This window comes from Phacochoerus africanus, chromosome 8 (genome assembly GCF_016906955.1).
Source record: "Phacochoerus africanus isolate WHEZ1 chromosome 8, ROS_Pafr_v1, whole genome shotgun sequence".
Lineage (NCBI taxonomy): Eukaryota > Metazoa > Chordata > Mammalia > Artiodactyla > Suidae > Phacochoerus > Phacochoerus africanus.
Window position 1 is genome coordinate 19114435 of NC_062551.1, and position 18842 is coordinate 19133276.

Consider the following 18842-nt stretch of genomic DNA (forward strand, 5'->3'; position numbering starts at 1 on the left):
TGAGCCCTCCGGTGGAGTGACCCGGCAGCTGCCAGCCCCAGACCCTTCACTCTGCAGCAGACAGGAGGTAGCGCTGCCCATTTTCCAGCAGTGGCGGGGACACAGAACAGGAATCAGGTCAGGGAGAGCTGGTGGCACTTGCTCTGCTAGGCTCAGCCCAGGAGGCTCTTTGGCTCAGGATGTCCTGTCCTCAGTCTGCAGGGAGAGATTTTCATCTTTCACTTCACCTCGAAACTGCAGCAGAAGCAACTGTCCGGCAGCGCGACTTGTAAATTTGCTAACATTAAGCCTGGCCTGGGGCTGGAAGGGTTTCCTCTTGCTGTGTAACAAGTTACCCCAGATTTAGTGGCTTAATACCACCCGCATTTATCGTCTCAGACTCTATGGGTCAGGAGTCCAGGAGCAGGGAGGCTGGGCCCCCGTCTAGGGTCCCACCAGGCTGCGTCTCATGGTGGGTGGGCTCAGAGTTCTGTTCTCATGCGGTTGTAGGGCCGAGGGCCTGTGTTCTCACTGACGGTCAGCGGGGTCTGCTCTCAGCTGCTTGCAGTTCCTTGCCCGTGGGCTTCTCACAACACAGGGAACAGAGGCCAGCAAGAGAACCTCAACCTCCAGTTCTTTTAAAGGATCGAATGATTTGGTCAGGGCCACTCAGGATAATCTCCCTTTTAGCTGAAGGTCCATGAGGGACTTCCCCCTCAATTATTAGTTTTCTGGAAATATAGTTGCTGTACGATATCATAGTTACACATACACAATATAGTGGTTCACAGTTTTTCAAGGTTATACTGCATCTATATAGCTACTATGATTTATCCTTGCAGCTTATTTTGTATCTAATTGCTTGTACCTCTTACTCTCCTCCCTCTATATTGCCTCCCTGCCACGGGTAACCACTAGCTTGTTCTCTATGTCTGTGTGTTTTTGTTATATCCACTGATTTGTTGTATTTTTAAGATTCTACATGTGATAATAGTTTTGTCTTTTTCTGACTTATTTATCATAATGCCAAGTTCATCCATGTTGTTGCAAATGGCAAATTTTCATTCTTTTTAATGGCTGCATAGTCTGCCTTTGTATATATACATATATCACAACTTCTTTATCCATTCGTTGACTGATAGACACTTGGGTTGTTTCCAGGTCATGGCTATTGTGAATAGGGCTGCTGTGAACATGGGTGAAGGTATCTTTCCAAATTAGTGGAGTTTTTCTTGGATATCTACCCAGGGGCGGAACGGCTGGGTCACATGGTAGTTCTGTTTTTAGTTTTCTGAGACACCTCCATCCCATTTCCCACAGCGGCTGTCCCACGTTACATTCCCACCGATGGTGTCGGAGGGCCGTGTGAGGGACTTTAACTACATCTGTCATTCCTCACACCTGCTACACAAGCTATCCCAGTCACAGCAGTGACGTCCCATCACACTCACGGGTCCTGCTTAAACTCAAGGGCAAGGGTTACACAACGGCAGGGGGCTTGGGGCGGGGGGCCGTCATGGAGTCATCTTGGAACTCAAGCTTGACAGGGCTCCACTGTCAAGCCACAGCCAAAAGTAAGATGCACCAGAAGGACCAGGAGAAGCAAATGCTAACTTAGAGAATCAAGTCAAGGGTTCAAGGACACATACCAGTGTTAAAAGAGAAAAACGCAGGCCTCTTAAATCCACATAATCTCCTTGGCTATTTGGCAGGTCAATTCCCAGTCTGTGTGGATGGGTAACAAGGGGAACAGAGGCTCCCCTGCTCAGGGATTTATCGTTGGGTCAGATTGCCGTCCTGCTTCTCTGACTCCTCAGCTACCTGGACTCTGCTAGAGTAGACGGAGAGGGGTCCTGATCTGTAGGTGTGGAGGGGCCCCGTGTGCTGTGACTCAGTCTCTCCAAAAACGTTTTGTGGTGCCAGATGAGCTTGGATGGCTGTGTCAGACATCACACACACACAGACACATGGACGTAGCCTCTCTTCAGTGAATATGCATAAGTACATAAGTTTAATACCTAGAGAGTAACAGAAATGACAACAGGACGCAGATGGACACAGTAAAACAAGGGTAGGAGTGGAGGGGGTGGGGGATGCTGGATGTGATCACAGCAACCGATGAGTGATTCCCCCAGTGCTCTGAGGTGGCCATGGGACACTTGCCTCCTGTCACCAAGAACAATATGAATAAACCACCACCTCTGGAAAAAAACCTGAAGCACTGGCCCACAGGGGCGGGCTCAGAGATGGTTATTGTCAGCATTTGGACATCGGGAGAGGGCCTCTGGGGGACATACTCCGTTTGCCTAACACTGGATGAAGGAGGTGCCCGCTCAGGGTAGCGGGGCCAGGACACCGTGGTCTTGATCTAGAGCAGCACCTGCACCACTGCGCCCCAGCCAGCTTCACCACCCGATGGACCCGAGACAGGGAGCCAATCCAGAGGCGGCGGGAGGATCGAGGGGCAGGAGCTGGCGAGGAGCAGGGGTGTCCCAGGCGGGCCTGCCTAGGCGTCGTTGAGGTTGCTGTTGCTCAGGAGCACCTTCTCCCCAGGTTTGAAGGCTGGCATCCCAAGGTAGGGGCAGCTGGCACAGCGGAAGGCATCACCCAGGTAGCACTGTCGGGAGAGGAGGGCATGGCACCGAGCGCCGAGTGTCAGCTCCCCCAGAGCCAGCCCGGGGGAAGGGGCCCCCTCATTTCCTAACATGGCCATAGCGCCTGGAGAAAACGGCTGGGCTCACGTGTTGGTCCAATGGAGACCCCAGTAGCAAGAGTTTTTGAGATCTCAGGTTCATGGAAAAGGAAGGTCTAGGAAAGTTCCTCGGGAAGACCTACTTCTCCTCTCAGCCAATCAGACCTTCGCCACGCTGAGCAAACGGTGAGCTGCCTCGGGCCGGAGTGAGGCCCGAAGGAAGGGGAGGTGACGGCGCCTCCTCTGTGGGCAGAAGCCAACGCCTTGTCCCCACTGCTACCCAGGGACACAGGCTCGCTGGTCACCTTTATAAACCCTTGGAACCGGAGCTGCCGTGTGGAGGCCTCTGTGACTGCTGAGGCACAACCAGATACTCACGTTTCCACAAGCTGACTTGGGCTGGGAGCTCATCTGGTCCCTCGACTTCTCTTTTTCCAGTTCTTCTGCGAGGCCACAGGTGCTGGGGACAGGCGGGAGTGGGTGAGTGAGCTCTACCACCACCCAGAAATTCCGAATCCCTGACAGGGCCCAAACGGGCCCTGAGGCCTTTCTCCTCATGTGGGGGGTGTCATAACTCCAGGGCCTGCGAGGCCAGGAGGAGAGGATGAGGACATGAGGGTGGCCGGGAAGGTCATGCCCAGGCCACAAAGACAGCCACTGCTCAGCCTCAGCCGAGTCATGTTGTGGGGAAAGCAGACCTAGTGTTGTCACATTTCCCGATGAAACATACTGTTGGATTTTTATTTTAAATCCCCTGATTTGTCAACGCTGAAACGTTTACATTTAAAAACAATACTGATAGGAGTTCCTGTTGTGGTTCAGTGGGTTAAGAACCTGATATAGTATCCATGAGGATTCAGGCTTGATCCCGGGCCTCGCTCAGTGGGTTAAGGATCTGACGTTGCCACAAGCTGTGGTGTAGGTTGGAGATGTGGCTCGGAACCCGTGTGGTTATGGCTGTGGTATAGGCCGGCAGCTACAGCTCCAATTAGATCCCTAGCCTGGGAACCTCCATATGTTCTATGTGCAGCCCTTAAAAAAAAAAAAAAAAAAAAAGAATGATAATTAAATAAATTTACACACCACCAGTTAACTTTTTAATACCCTTTCCATCTGCTTCTAAGACTAAAAACTCAAAGGTTAAGAGGATGGACTGAAGGCGTGCATATAATTTCACTTTCCCTGAAAACCCCACCAAAACTTCTGTAAAATCCACCCCACAGCGACAGGGACGATAGGAGAGGGGAGCCCCTATGGCAGGCAGGGGAGGGAGAATGGACGGAACGGGCCAGAGGACGAGAAGCCCCATGAGGGCACCAGGAAGACCCTTCTCTGAGAAGCCGAACGAGTCCAAAGGGAGACCCAAAGGGAGACCCAGCGGCACTGACCTTGGGCTGCGTCCCCAAAAGCCCACTCAGGTTCCTGGCACTAAAGCGCAGTCAACAACCACACCTGCGAGCTCAGAGCTCCCAGTGAGAAAAGAGAAAAAAGAGAAAAGCAAGCTGGAACAAACAGATAGTATGTGGAGGAGGGGGAAACTCGAAAGAACTATTACTGTTCTCAAGAGAAAAGAGATCACATCCACAAGATAAAACTAGGATCCTGTATTTTTAAAAAGCCAAAACCGAATATCTTAGAAATTAAAAACATGGTAGTAAAAATTGAACCAATAGATGGAGTTCCCGTTGTGGCTCAGTAGAAACAAATCTAACGAGTAACCATGAGGACACAGGTTCGATCCCTGGCCTTGCTCAGTGGGTTAAGGATCCAGCATTGCTGGGAGCTGTGGTGTAGGTCGACAGACATGGCTTGGATCTGGTGTGGCTGTGGTACAGTCCGGCAGTTGTAGCTCTGATTCAACCCCTAGCCTGAGGAACCTCCATATGCCATGGGTGCGGCCCTAAAAACACAAAAAAACAAAGAGACCAAAAAAATAATAATAAAAAAAAAAATTAAATAAATCAATAGTGGTTTTGGAGGATAAATTTGCAGAAATTTCCCAGGAAGTAGGGCAGAAGGAAAATGTGGAAGAAAAGAAAATTATAGGACCAATAAGAGATCCAACACCTGTGAGCCAGGTTACAGAATGAGAAAACAGAGAAGACAAAAGTCATTTACAAAATTAAAGATCGTTTCCCAAGACTATGGACATGAGTTTCTAGACTGAAAAGATTCATTGAGTGGCTGGTGAAAAAGATGAAAGCAGATCCCTATACAAGACATGTTATTATAAAATGATACCAGGATAGAGAGGGTACTACAAACTTCTAAAAATGGAAAAAGAGGACTTACAGAAAGGATCAAGGAACAGAAATGGCCACAGATTTCTTATCACAGTCACTGGAAAAAAGGTGACAGAACTGTCTTGAAAAATTATTCCCAACCTAGATCTCTATACCCAAATTATCAGTCACTTATGAGAATAGGAAAAAAAAAAAGCATTTTAGACCCACAGTCTTAAAAAACAAAAAAACAAAACTTAAACCTCTCAGGTAGCCTTTCTTAAAAAAGGCTGGAGGATTCCTCCACCAAAACAAAAGAGCAAACCCAGAAGGAAGCAGCACGGGAGCAAGAAGCAGAAAGGCTAGCAGTGGGCAGAGGGAAGGGAATCCTCAGGGGATCGGTGATGGGCTCTCAGGACGTCAGCTCTGTGTGCCCCCGCAGCAGCGGTGCCAGAGACACTGGACTGGCTGGAGGCTGCCGCTGTCACCACACTGCCCTCAATCCATTCTTCTTAGGCGAGCACGTCCAGATGCTGACCTGGCTCACCCCAGCCATGTGCTGGTGACATCCAGCCCTCCCCCGCACCCCGACCACCCGCTGAGGACACTCGGGTCACCCAACAGAAGGCTTCAGCTCTGAGCTGCTCCTGAGACCCAGGTGCGGTGGGCTGGGAGCAGAACGCAGAGCGTTTGACGCCCTCCGCCGCCTTCTTGCTGGCAGCAGGTCAGGCACCGCAGGGGTCTAGCCGGGAAGTGCCCCGTTTCCTGGAACTCACCCCTGCTGCCCTCCCTGGACGGGGCTAGTGGAGACGGAAAGGCGCAGAGCCCAGGAGACCCCAAGGAGCTTCCTTTCCCAGGGAGCCTGCACTGGCCTTTCCTGGCCTGGTCAGCTTTAGGCTCCACGACTAAGGAACACACTGCCTGGAGATCGGCCCAGAGATGGTAAACCATCCAAAACGCCAGGAAAGATGCACAGGCGCTGGGGAGAGTGGCGCCCTCCGGCGGGGCGAGGAGCGCGGGCAGCCGGGGACGCGCACAGAGACGGCGTCTAAGGTACTGGTCGTGTTTCCAACTCCTAACCTGGGCGAGCAGTACCCGGAGGCTGCTTTCATTATTCTTTAAAACGGACCTGCGTGGTACACTCTTCCACACGGATACATTTCACAGCACCCGCGTCCGGGTAGGGATAAAGCACAGCGATCCCTGGAGGACCAGAAGCCGCTGGAAGCAGCCTGGTAGCCTCCACCCACCCCAAGGCTTACCAGTTCTTGCAGGCCTTCCTCTTTTTCCCTTCCCCGCATGGGGCAGCCCGCAAGGAAGCTGGGTCTGGCTTCTTCAGATCTTCCGGATCCAGCAGTTCATCCGAGTCGATGAGATCCTGTGAGGGTTTGAAGCCGTTAATGACTCAGTCATGGTCTCTGTGAATGAATGGCAGCCACTGCCCATCAGCGCAGAGACGGCCTCCGCGCCCTGCCTGGGGTCGGGCAGCACCCCGAGCTGACCGCACAGTGAGTAAATGTGCACAGAAGCTATACTAGGTTGGAAGGGGACTGGGAACTCATGTGCGATGTGCAGAAACCGTGTGCGTGGGGCCGGGGGGTATGGGGAGGGAGCAGGAAGAACAGAGAGTAGTGTGTCATTTATTTGAATATATGAAGGGCTGTTGTGTGAGAAGAGGGAGTAAAATATTTTCTATATAATTCCAGAGAAAAAGGCAAATAATGATACTTGTGTAATTTTGATAAACACATGGATGATTCATCTGTAAGCTCCACGAGGGCACAAAGCTTCGCCTGTGCTGCTTACCACTGTCACCTCAAGAGCTGGAGAAATGAACTTTATTATAGGCGGCGCTGATCTAAGATGGGAAAGCATTACTTTTAACACAGTGAGTGTTTGGTGACTTGCCCGAACGAAGGAGCCAAAAAATACTTTAGCTGACAAATTCTGGGGTTTACACACGCCCACAACACTCTTGAATATATCACATAAAGTGAGAACGAGAAAATCTGGGGGGGAAAGACGCTGAAAAAGAAATTTAAAATCCCATTAATGGGGCATTTCCTTCTGAGTCAAAGAGGCCAGTGACAGGCACAGCCACTCCACACCTCCACGTCCAGAGGGGCCGCTCACACCCAGAGCGGGGCCCAGAAGAAAGCACTCGGGTGGGACCACAGTGCAGACTCACCACGCTCTCATCCTCCATATCGTTGGCCGAGAGGGTCCAGAGCTTGGCAGCTGCAGGGTCCACAGCAGGCTTCCCTGAGTCCAACCAAGAGAAGAAAACAAGCTCCAGAAAAGCAGCTGGAAACAAGCTCCAAGCACATGAAAGTGCTCGCTCTGAGGCCGCGTAGAGAACACACTGCACTGGGAGTATGTTCCCAAAGACGGGTTCGAGGCCCAGTTCTACCACTTAGAAAGGCAATGCTGGGACCCATCGCTTTATGGTAACAAAAGCCATCATTTGTTAGGCACTTGCTCTGTGCCAGATACTACATGAAGCGTTTTATATACATTATCTAATTCAGTCCTGCTAACACCCTTATGAGGTATCTGTCATTCTAATTTTATCAGAAACAGGTTGAGGTACTCAGTCCACTTATATGCAGCCACAAATACAGTGCAATGCTCTTAATTTCCACTCCTTGTTGCTTTCTCCTCCTCCTCTTAGTTTCCACCCCTAGACCATGGGGCTAATAATATCTCCTGTACCTGCTGCAGGAGAGTTGAAGGTTAAATGAGAAAGCGGGCCGAAAGCAGGATAAACAGCAAAGCTTTGGCCTCATGCAAAGCTGTTACACACAAGTAAATGGGCTCGAGAGCTGATGGCGGCAGTTTAACAACAAACAGATAGCAGACGCAAACCTCACACCTCCCAGTTCTCCGTCCAGGCCAGAGGAAGGTGACGAAGGGCCCGAAAGAGCTGAGACACAGGATTCAGTGTGAGCAGGTCCTCGAGGGGACCTTGGGGGTAAGTGTACCCTTGGTGACCCCTGTCACAACTAGTTGCTCAGACCTCCCACAGGGCAAACTGCTCATCTGAGCTGCCCCTACCCATTCTGGAACTGTGACCCCAAAGGTTACAATGCCAAAGAATTTCTTAACTACTCAGACTGGACAGTCAAAACAGAGCAGTATGAATGTGCCTGTAAATGCCTCCATACCTCACCGCTGGGACAGTTTTTTTCAACTGAGGCATTAAAAATAGTGATAGGAGTTCCTGTTGTGGCTCAGCAGGTAAAGAGCCTGACCAGTATCCATGAGGATTCGGGTTTGATCCCTGGCCTTGCTCAGTGGGATAAGGATCCGGTGTTGCTGTGAGCTGTGGTGTAGGTCAAAGACTCACCTCGGATCCTGAGTTGCTGTGGCGTAGGCCGGTGGCTACAGTTCCGATTCAACCCCTAGCCTATGAACTTCCATGTGCCGCAATTACGGCCCTAAAACAGAAGAAAAAAAAAAGGGGGGTTATACGAAGGGTAAGAGTGGTGGCAAAGGGCAAGGTCCAATTTTCTGAAGAGAAGCGATATTTCTATAAGCGTCTTAAGATCCTCAAAGTAAGGCAGGTTGACTTTGGTGGCACAGAGAAAAGGACACGTGGGAAGAGGAACGGCACTCCTACCTGCTGAGACCTCCACTGTGAGTTCTTCTGAGGGTAAAGGTTGTGATTTGGGGGCCTGGAAAGCCTTCATTAGCTAATGAGCTATGGGACTCAGGCCTCTGGTGCCGAACAGGGGGCTGAACTAGGTAATATCTACACTTGGATCCAAACATGCCCAAGATCTTAAGCATTCTTCCATTTGGAAACGAGAGAAACTGAGGAAGGGACTGATCCTCTAAGACATCACCGCCGCCACGTTCGGATCTCTGGCCCCATTTCTGGCGCCCCCAGGCCAGTCTCACCTGAAGACTTCTTGGCAACAGGAAGCTTAAGCTGACTAGAAGAACCCACTTCAAAGTTGGGCTTCCTGCCTGTGATCCGCACAAAGAGGAGGCTGTCGCTGCGGTAACCCAGATGTTCCTGGACAGATCCAGTCTCCTCGGGGCTCAAGGACTCGCGCTGCAGCTGGAATTGAAGACGGCAGAGGATGAGCCAAGCCCCGCCCACGGTGTGACGCTGCCCCACGTCCACGGAGTAAGACAGCGGGAGAGCCCGCACTTCACCTGGTGCCTCACATCCAAGTTCCTACCAATCAGGACCCGAGAGTGTAACTTTTCTCTACATGTTTCCGTTGAGCCTCCCCCTTGGAAAGCTAAAGAATTTATCGAATATCTGTCTGTGAGGTACAAGGCCCTGTGCTCGTCATTGTGGGGGTTGTAATTATGACTATCAAACGAGTCAAACATGCTGAATAGGCTGTCGAATGGGAAGTCTGCCCACAGTGACGATGCTAGAGATGAAATACCGAGCACAGGAAAGGAACCACAGGGGCGGGAAATGCTTTCTATGTTCCTTGGAAAGAAGCAGCAAATGGTAAAGGTAGGAAAAAAGGTGGGGGTGCCACCTCTATGTCCAACAGTCATGGAATAAATAAATCATAGTCCACCTATAGCACCGAATAGTGGTCCATCATTGATAGGAAAGTGGGGCAATACATGGAGGTGGCTAAATGGCAAGGACAGCCTGAAGCAGGGAAAAGAGCTAGGGACTGAACACGTGTACATACGACCTTATTTACATTAAAAGGGGATATGCATACACACACACACACACACACACACCCCACACTTGTAAATACGTTAAAAGCAGTCTGAACAGCCACACCAAAAAAATGTATTGGTGGCTTCTTCTGGGGAGCAAAGTGTAAGCAAGGCGTGGGATGTCACTTTAGATTCTTCAGTCTTTATTGAATTTTTAGGAACAGTTCAGATTTTAGAATGAAAAGCAGAGGACCTTTAACTTAAAAATAAGAAAGGGAAGACATACAGAAACTGAGGCTCTAGGGCACGTACAGATCAGTGGTGTAACAGCTATCATGGTACAACCCTTACCTCTCACACAAGAAAATTTCAGCGTGGGAGAACAATGCAGAACCTTCAAGACCTCTATTTAGTGTTGCTATTTCTAATGAACTGTCAGAATTGGATTTCCCCCTCCAATCTATTCCGGCCTCCCAGCAAAAAGCTAAGGAAAATACAGGTGACTGCCTTTCACTTGGGCCTAAGATCTGTGTATTAAGAGCTGTATCGCTTTCTGCCTGCATCAGTGGTCACGACTGAGATCAGAATATGCCGCAGGGCCCAGGGCCCAAGCTGCGTCTCTTCAAAGGAGTTTATTTCCAGCGGTTTCGTCCTTTGAGGCATCCTGTATCTCACATGTGAAGCATTGCTCAACCTGTTTCTTAGTCTAAGCAACACTAACCACCTCACCTTCAGGGCTGTTATTTCTCCCTGATTCTCTATCATCTGACAAAGAGATGCTGGGTTTAGTTACCCAGGACTTAAATTCCTAGCAAATCAGGTCATCTACAAACATACCTCTTTTACTTCCACAAGACCAGAAAGAGTCAGGGCTGAACACAGCTTAGATGCTGTCTTCACTTTGCTGTTGTTAACTGCCAAGAGGAAAACCCCAATTAGTAGCTTTATAGGTCAAAGCAGGAAAAATAATAAAGGCTCTATCCTATCTGGGTTAGCAGGCAATACAATACTAACCTGCTTTGTTCAATGTACATATATTTTAGTGATAATTTTTTTTTTTTTTTTTGGTCTTTTTGCCTTTTCTAGGGCAGCTCCTGTGGCATATGGAGGTTCCCAGGCTAGGGGTCTAATCGGAGCTGTAGCCGCCGGCCTATGCCAGAGCCACAGCAACGCGGGATCCAAGCCACATCTGCAACCTACACCACAGCTCACGGCAACACCGGATCCTTAACCCACTGAGCAAGGCCAGGGATCGAACCCGCAACCTCCTGGTTCCTAGCTGGATACGTTAACCACTGAGCCACAACGGGAACTCCCTATTTTAGTGATAATATTTGAATTGGACAAATCCTTTTGGTTGTGCAAAGTGCTCTCACCCATGCTCTTCAGTGTTATAGACAGTAATTCCATTATTATTGTTTCTTATCACTCTCTGCTTCTCGAAAATACCTAACCTTCCAGGGGCTGGTGGATAATGACTGAGCAGGAGGCTAGAAGCTGTAAGGTACACGAGCATGCTCTGTATAGCTCTGACAGACACTGTGTTCAGCCACCCTCGGCTGACATCTCAGCAAGGAAGGCAGTATCTGCTCCACACATCACAAGTCTAGATTTCAACCTAAACACCTTTATACATTTCAGAATACTTTCACTTCCATTATTGGATAAAATAAGTCGTCACAGGTTGATGGGAAGTCTAGTTAAAAATGCTAAAACTCTAGAACTGAATGACTCTGACAGCTTCACCCCAGAACAAAAGAGGTTTTTATTTCTTGGACTCCTATCTTCAGTTTCATGTGAATCAATATTTACCTCATCTCTCTCAGACTTCTAGTCACCTTTTTTTTTTTTGTCTTTTTTGCCATTTCTTGGGCCGCTCCTGCGGCACATGGAGGTTCCCAGGCTAGGGGTCAAATCAGAGCTACGGCTGCCAGCCTACGCCACAAGCCACAGCCATGCAGGATCTGAGCCATGTCTGCCACCTACAGCTCACAGCAATGCCGGATCCTTAACCAACCGAGCAAAGCCAGGGATTGAACCCTCATCCTCACGGATACTAGTCAGGTTTGTTAGCCACGATGGGAACTCCCCAGTCACCATTTTTTAACTTTTTAGTTTGAAATAACTATCTGCACAAGAAGTTAGTTAAAAAAAAAGGTTCAGGGAGGTTCCGAGGACCCTTCACCTTGTCTCCCCACAATAACATCTTACACAACTATCACACAATATAAAGACCAAGAAATTGTCACTGCGAGTCCACAGAGCTTATCCAGCTTTCACCAGCTTTATATATACTTCTGTGCGTGTGTGCAATGTTCATCACTACAAGGAGCCCTCATACTACCCCTTTAGAGCCTCACGTACCCCCTCCCTCCCATTCCTAGCCCTGGACGACAGCCAACCTGTTCTTCATGACCATACCTTTGTCATTTCAAGAATGTGACCTGAATGGAATCATACAGCATATAAGCTTTTGAGATTGGATTTCTTGCACTCAGCATGATTCCCTTGAGATTCACCCAAGTTGTTGCACATGGCAACAGTATGTTCCTTTTTCACTGCTGCAGAATTTTCCATGGTGTGGATATACCACAGCTTAACCAGTCACCTGATGAAGGACCCAGCCATTTTCAAAAGGGCAGTTCCCTTCCACCTTACTACTTAATGGGTCAAAGAACACAGTTTCTTCAGATGTGTTGGATCAGAGTCTCACAATAATTTATTCCTAAGGATAAGGCTTAGTATAGGAATACTGATCTCCAAATGATACTTCCTGCTCCGAGAGATACTGTAAACATACCTAAAGATTCAACACTGTTAAACTCCAGTCTTTCAAGTGAAGATTTCCTTACCTACAGCTGTTTCTACTGGCTCTTTGAGAAAAAGACATCCACCAGGCCGAAGGATCCGGGCCATCTCGGCTAAAATCTCAGCACTGTGTGCAGTGGTGCTTCCAGGAATTACACCCGACAAGACAACGTCAAAGCTAGATTCTTTGTGGGCAGCTGAAAAGAAGGAAGGTCTAATCAGCAATTGCTTGGCTCCCAGAAGCAATTTCCCAGTCCCTCCCAAGCCCCCGCACATGCTGCATGCCTGGCCCCAGAGCATAAACACTGGCCTGCTCAGCCAATGCTAACATACCACTGCTACTAGCAGGAGAGGCAAGGGTGCTGCTGTCCTGCTCTCCCTCAGTCCTAACTAACTTTGTATCCTTTCTTTTTTTTTTAATGTCTTTTAGTGAAGTATAGTTGATTTACGAGGTTGTGTTCATTTCTGTTGTACAGCAAAGTGATTCAGGTATGTATGCATTAACAAGGTCCTACTGTACAGCACAGAGAACTATATTCAATATCCGGTGATAAGCTGCAACGGGAAGAGCATGACAGAGAATGAAAATATTCACATCTTCTTAAATGCTCAAGGGAAAAGTAAAAAAGGTGGATGAAAATCAAGCTTGTTAAAAAATGTGTAACATCTAATCGGAAATAAGAACTTGTCCAAATCATCTACTACACTCCCAAGTCCACTGCATCCTCAAGTGGAAAACAACTGGGTGACGACTATCACGTTCCACCCAAAACAAAAACACAGCTCCCAAGGAATGACAGAAATGCAGCAGTCCCTGCCCGACAGCCTGGGGAGGTACTTACACTGCAGCAGCTGGTTAATGTTTTCCACGGACACTCGGCCCTTGTCGCCAGTTAATGCTTGAAGCTTGTCCACCAGATCTTTCAGGGCCTCCGCCGGGGATGACTTATCCCAGACCACTGCCACGGACTGGCCAGCCGAGATCCCAAAATCTGCCATTTCTGCCATGCCGTGGACCTAAAAGCTATGGGGGAAGGAGAATCAAGGCTGAGCAGAGACAAAAATCGGAATTCAGTCCATGGGTACCGCCGAATATGATTAGCACTGCAACCTAATTCTGACCCCCCGCCCCCGCCCCCCTGCCATGGGAATGCTGACCACACTGGAAAATCCCACTGCAGATACCAGAATCGGGATGAATAAACCCGCTATCCCAAGGTTTCATAACCCCCAACATCCCCAAACACGGCAGGTGGCTTCCTTAGTGAGAATCCTGACTTGGCAGTCAAGTGAGGAGATGGAAGGCACAAAGATTATTTCCTCTTTGACAGGAGACAACTCAGCTTCAACAGAATATAAAACACTCAGGACATTAATTAGGCAGAAGTGTGATTCATCAAGAGAGACAAATAAACTGGCTGACATAATCCAACCACAAGCTTAGTGTTTTTAAAAAAAGACAACATATTTAAATTTAGCAAACTGAGTAATATCTTCCCATTCATCAATTTATGAAAATTCAATTCCACTGACTAACACTGTAATGATGAAAAGTACCTACTATATCTCTGTTTAACAACCAATATTAGCCAGATCAAAGCATTTTATTTCGGAGTTCCCGTCATGGCTCAGTGGTTAATCAATCCGACTAGGAACCGTGAGGTGGCGGGTTCGATCCCTGACCTCGCTCAGTAGGTTAAGGATTCGGCGTTGCTGTGAGCTGTGGTATAGGTTGCAGACAAGGCTCGAATCCCGAGTTGTTGTGGCTGTGGCGTAGGCCGGCAGCTACAGCTCCGATTCCACCCCTAGCCAGGGAACCTCCATATGCCCCGGGAGCAGCCCTAAAAAGACAAAAAAACATTTTATTTTTACTTTTTTTTTTGGTCTGTCTTTTTAGGGCCTCACACTTGGCATATGGAGGTTCCTAGGCTAGGGGTCAAACTGGAGGTTCCCTCAGATCAACTTGGGATCTGCGCCGTGTCTGCGACCTACACCACATCTCATGGCAACACCAGATCCTTAACCCACTGAGTGAGGCCAGGGATTGAACCCATGTCCTCATGGATGCTAGTTGGATTCACTTCCGCTGAGCCATAATGGAACTCCTATTTTTATTTTCTTTTTATGACTGCACCTGTGGCATGTGGGAGCTGCTGCAACTTGTGGCAATGCCAGATTCTTAACCCACTGAGCAAGGCCAGAGATCGAACCTGCATCCTCAGGGATACTAGTCAGGTTCTTAACCAGCTAAGCCACAATGGGAACTCCCCCAAAGCATTTCACATACATTATCTCAACTGAACTTCAACCTTAAACTAGATTATTTTCCTCATTTTACAGTTAGGAAACCAAGGCCATTGACTTTGCCCAGATCACACAACTAGTAAGTGTTGTGAGGATAAAGTAAGAGTTGGGATTTGAATCTAAGTCTGTACGACTGTAAAACCCATGCTTTTAACCTATGGAAATTTCTCCCAGGGGTCAACTTTCTCTTTCACTTGATACTCAGAAGGGTATAGGATGTCAGAATGATGCAGTCAGGTCAGGAGATAGCTCTACTCAGTTCCCCTTTTCTTTCTTAAATATTAATGCCACCAAGTCCTCAACTTCTGACAGCTCTACCAAATGGCCTGCAGTCAGATGCTGTGGGAGAGGTCACAAGTGGATGGACAGGTCTTATGCTGAATACTCCTGTCTCCTGCAGAGGTGGCTAAGTCAGTGACAGTTATGCCACCACAAACATTCTGGGATTGAGTTTAAGCCAGGCCCATACACTTTTCCTTCTTTAAAAAGGTCCCCTGGAGTTCCTGTTGTGGCGCAATGGTTAATGAATCCGACTAGGAACCATGAAGTTGCAGGTTCGATCCCTGGCCTTGCTCAGTGGGTTAACGATTCGGCATTGCCATGAGCTGTGGTGTAGGTCGCAGATGCGGCTCGGATCCCGTGTTGCTGTGACTCTAGTGTAGGCTGGCAGCTACAGCTCCGATTAGACCCCCAGCCTGGGAACCTTCATGTGCTGCGGGAGCGGCCCAAGAAATGGCAAAAAGCCAAAAAAATAAAAAAAATAAAAAAGGTTCCCTTCAAATGACTTGCTCCTCAGCCTATAACACATGTCCACGTTAGCCAGTTGTCTTTAAATACTACAGCACTTTTTTTTTTTTTTTCCTTTTTAGGGCCGTACCCACAGCACATGGAAGTTGCCAGGCTAGGGGTCAAATTGGAGCTGCAGCTGCCAGTCTATGCCACAGCAACTCGTAATCTGAGCCAAGTCTGTGACCTACATACACCGCAACTCACGGCAACACCGGATCCTTAACCCACTGAGTGAGGCCAGGGATCAAATCCGTATCCTCAAGGATACTAGTCAGGTTCGTTACGGCTGAGTCACAATGCGAACTCCCTACAGTACTTTGATTTTGCTGCTCATTTCCTAAAGGTGTTACTAAGGGTTTTATTTTCTAGAGTAAAACCCACTCCTCAGTCTTCTGCATTCAGGTGCTCTGTTACCTGGCTCCACCTGCACCTCCCACCTCGCCAAAGTGAATCCTTCCTGGTTCTATGAAAAATCTTGGCATTTTCCCTCTCTCATGCCTTTTACCTAGTTCCTCCCATGTGGACTGCCCACTATTATCCTCACTGGTCAGCAAGCCTCAGTAAAAGGATGCCAGGTGTTATCAGAAAAATTGGATTCCTTGGTCACCGAAGTGTGGCTTTTAAATCCCTAAAAAGCACACAATCAAGAACTGAAACTTTTAAGGTTTTAACTGTTACAGACCTTGAGGAAGAACCCTTGCACATCTTCAACGTGAACAACATGGGATGATTTCACACCTTAGAGCCAGCTGAGGAAGACAGGAATGTGGATTGCTGGGCATTCATTTATAAGAAATAAATGACCTACTTCTCGAACGATGTTGGAACAGGTTCCCTCCTGGGACAACAGAAAGGGATGGCAAGCTCCCTGCCTACCAGTAACTACTGCAATCTTGCTCTGTACTCACAGAAAAATCCTCATGAAATAATTGAGGGGGCAAAGGCTATTCATTAGCTACAGAGAAACAAAAAGAGCCAGATGTCTAGACCTTTTCAGGAACCTTCATGGACACAGCGTTTTATAGAGCACAGCTTTCAAGGGGTTCTGTCTATCACTAGATCTTCTATTTATTAGCTAAGTGACCGTGGGCCAGTTCTTAGTCTCTCTTTTCTCATTAATAAAGTAGAATAATCTAATATTTTGTAAGAAATAAGTGAGAAGATTAAAAATATGCAAAGCACTCAGCAAGGCCTGGCAGAGAGAACTCAATAAAATCACGTTCTAAGAGAAGAACTCTGAGCCTCCACTTCTCCTGGGCCAGTTTATTTGCCTTTGCTTCAGTCTGATAAAATCCTCTTCTTCCTCCACAGCCATGCCTGCTGGGAGGACGCCCCAGGGAGAGATCGACGTGAAGCTGCTTTTTCACAGTTAAAATTACACAATGTAAGAGCTGCACTTTATGACTCCTTATACAGTACTCCAGTGGGATTGTCTCAGTAAATTAGAAGAATGGAAAATGCTTTGTGTTCCATAGTCCCCCAAACTAATCTTCTAAGGCAACAGGGGGCTCATAAAATACATTTATTAAACATTAACCCTCAAAAAACAAGACAGAGCCACCACCCTCAATCAACATTTTCTGAATAAAATGGGACACAATGCTCTTTCAAATATCTAAAAGCCAAAGGGCGATACTTTTCATCACCCGAGTTTTATGTTGTTGTTAATGTCTACTCTAAAAAAAATAAATAAGGAAGGAAAAAATGGCACCTAAGTCAACGTACTTAGAAGTGTGACTCAGAGCCCAGTTTCATCAATAAAAAGAGGTGGTGGAGAAGTTATTGTCACGGCACTGGACCTGTCTGTTAAGCAGCTCTCCAATTCTGACTGCTGAACAGACATTCCCAGCACCCTTCAAAAATGTCACTGGCAGGTAGTGAAAGCAGACATCTGAGAATAACTTCCGGAGATGCACTTGTTTATTTTTAAGGCACTCAGCAAACGTCAAATTTTGAGACATCTGGCTCCTTTTAAGGATGAAGGGAGCCAAAAGAAAAAAATAAGGTGGAAGTCTGCTTATCAGTTCAAACCAGGAATCGAAACCTTTTAGGTCAAACGCATAAAGAATTCTGAAAACACTGACAGTTATCAGAAAGGAAAGTGTTAATTAAAATGAACTGACTGAAGCTTTCAGAGAGTGACAGAAAAGGTGATAATCAGCAAAGAAACAGGAAACTCAAAGGAAAAGACATGGAATATTGGCCTTCAGGCAATTGACACATTCAAAGTTAAGAGTTTCAGAAAGGGTATCCAAGTGCTAGAATTTCCATAGGAAAGCTTCATTGGAAGATGGGTGGACAGTACTCAGAAAACAAGACCTCATGGAGAGATCAGTAGTGCTTTACTGAAATTTTAACATTTGGGGAAGAGTTCGGCTTAGAGGGGTGTCCCCCACACCCATTCAGGAGAGAGTAGGAGGTTTTGAAAAGACTAGATTTGATAAGGAATGTGCAGGATATGAAGCTAGGGTCCTACTGCACGAACTGTACAGAATGGCATGCTTAGTTAGCTCCTGCTGTCGGTTATCCCTAATCTCAAAACCATTTACTTCTTTCCACTACTACGAAGACTTGCCTGGTGATAGATTTCCCAATGAGGCCCAATGCATTTAAATTTCTGTTCAGTGACTAGACCATGACCTCCCTGAGTCACGGAGCGCTTGGCACTCATTGTCAGAATAAATGCCACCAGTCTTTCCCAAACTTGCAGATCGTGTAAATTACCCCCCTGGGGGGGGGGTGCATTTGTTAAATAAGATTCCAGATGTACTGAATCAAGTCTCCAGGAGAAAGACCCCCCGATGTCCAATGTATTAAAAAGCATCCTGATGGTTTTTCCAATCTGGCAAGTTTGGGAATACTCAATTATACCAACTCAACACCTTGGAGGTTCACGATGTCGTACGTTCAAAATTACAGCCTGGAAGCTGAAATACCGCCCCCAGGGCAGAAACTTCAGCTTTCCCGACATTTGAGAAGAGCGACTGAGACGCAAGGTCACAACAGCTGGCCACCGGCAGAAGTGGGTCTCAGACCCCGGTCCCCTGGGCCTCAAGCCGGGTCTGAAAATCAGGCAGCCCGGGAGGGGCAGAAGCCACCACGCCAAGAGCCTGGGGCAGGAGGGGGTCCACCCAACAGCTCGCATGGGTTTCCCTCGGGCGAAAGCCCTCCGTGGTTCTCAGGGAGGTGGCCATGGCCATGTCTCCGCTGAGACACGGAGCTGCGAATGAGAAATGAGAGGATGTGTGGCGGGGGCAGGCCGGGAGGGGGGCCGTTGGGGAAAGTCGGGCTCTTGGACCACCAGGACAGCGCTCACCTGCGGCCCTGGGTTCGCTCCCGTTCTCCGCAGCAGCCGGCTCCGCGCCTCGCGCCTCTCGCGAGAGGAGGAGGCTCCCGCGACGCAGGGAGGG

At 48.2% G+C, this 18842-nt stretch overlaps 1 protein-coding gene across 2 annotated transcripts; it reads right to left on the reverse strand.

Moving 5' to 3' along the window:
* Positions 1 to 1962: 1962 nt before the first annotated feature.
* CIAPIN1 (cytokine induced apoptosis inhibitor 1) lies at positions 1963 to 18837 on the reverse strand. Of its 2 annotated transcripts, none has more exons than XM_047789598.1 (9): positions 18749 to 18837; positions 13182 to 13363; positions 12384 to 12536; positions 10369 to 10445; positions 8794 to 8956; positions 7082 to 7155; positions 6156 to 6271; positions 3050 to 3131; positions 1963 to 2596 (listed from the first exon to the last, which is right to left on the reverse strand). In XM_047789598.1, exons 2-9 carry the CDS (start codon positions 13345 to 13347, stop codon positions 2486 to 2488), a joined length of 942 nt encoding a protein of 313 aa, XP_047645554.1. In that variant the 5' UTR covers positions 13348 to 13363; positions 18749 to 18837; the 3' UTR covers positions 1963 to 2485. The 2 variants fall into 2 exon arrangements, with proteins under 2 accessions (XP_047645554.1, XP_047645555.1); XM_047789599.1 differs by having other exon boundaries at positions 13182 to 13386; positions 18749 to 18825.
* Positions 18838 to 18842: the final 5 nt, after the last annotated feature.

What these genes read in the sequence shown, in the direction of transcription:
- CIAPIN1 (XM_047789598.1), bottom strand. Translation starts at nt 13,347, where the DNA reads ATGGCAGAAATGGCAGATTTTGGGATCTCGGCTGGCCAGTCCGTGGCA. An exon ending in ATATGGAGGATGAGAGCGTG is followed by an intron (nt 6,272 to 7,081) that starts GTGAGTCTGCAC and finishes AAACCCTCACAG; the next exon opens with GATCTCATCGACTCGGATGA. An exon ending in AGGAAGGCCTGCAAGAACTG is followed by an intron (nt 3,132 to 6,155) that starts GTAAGCCTTGGG and finishes GCCTGTCCCCAG; the next exon opens with CACCTGTGGCCTCGCAGAAG.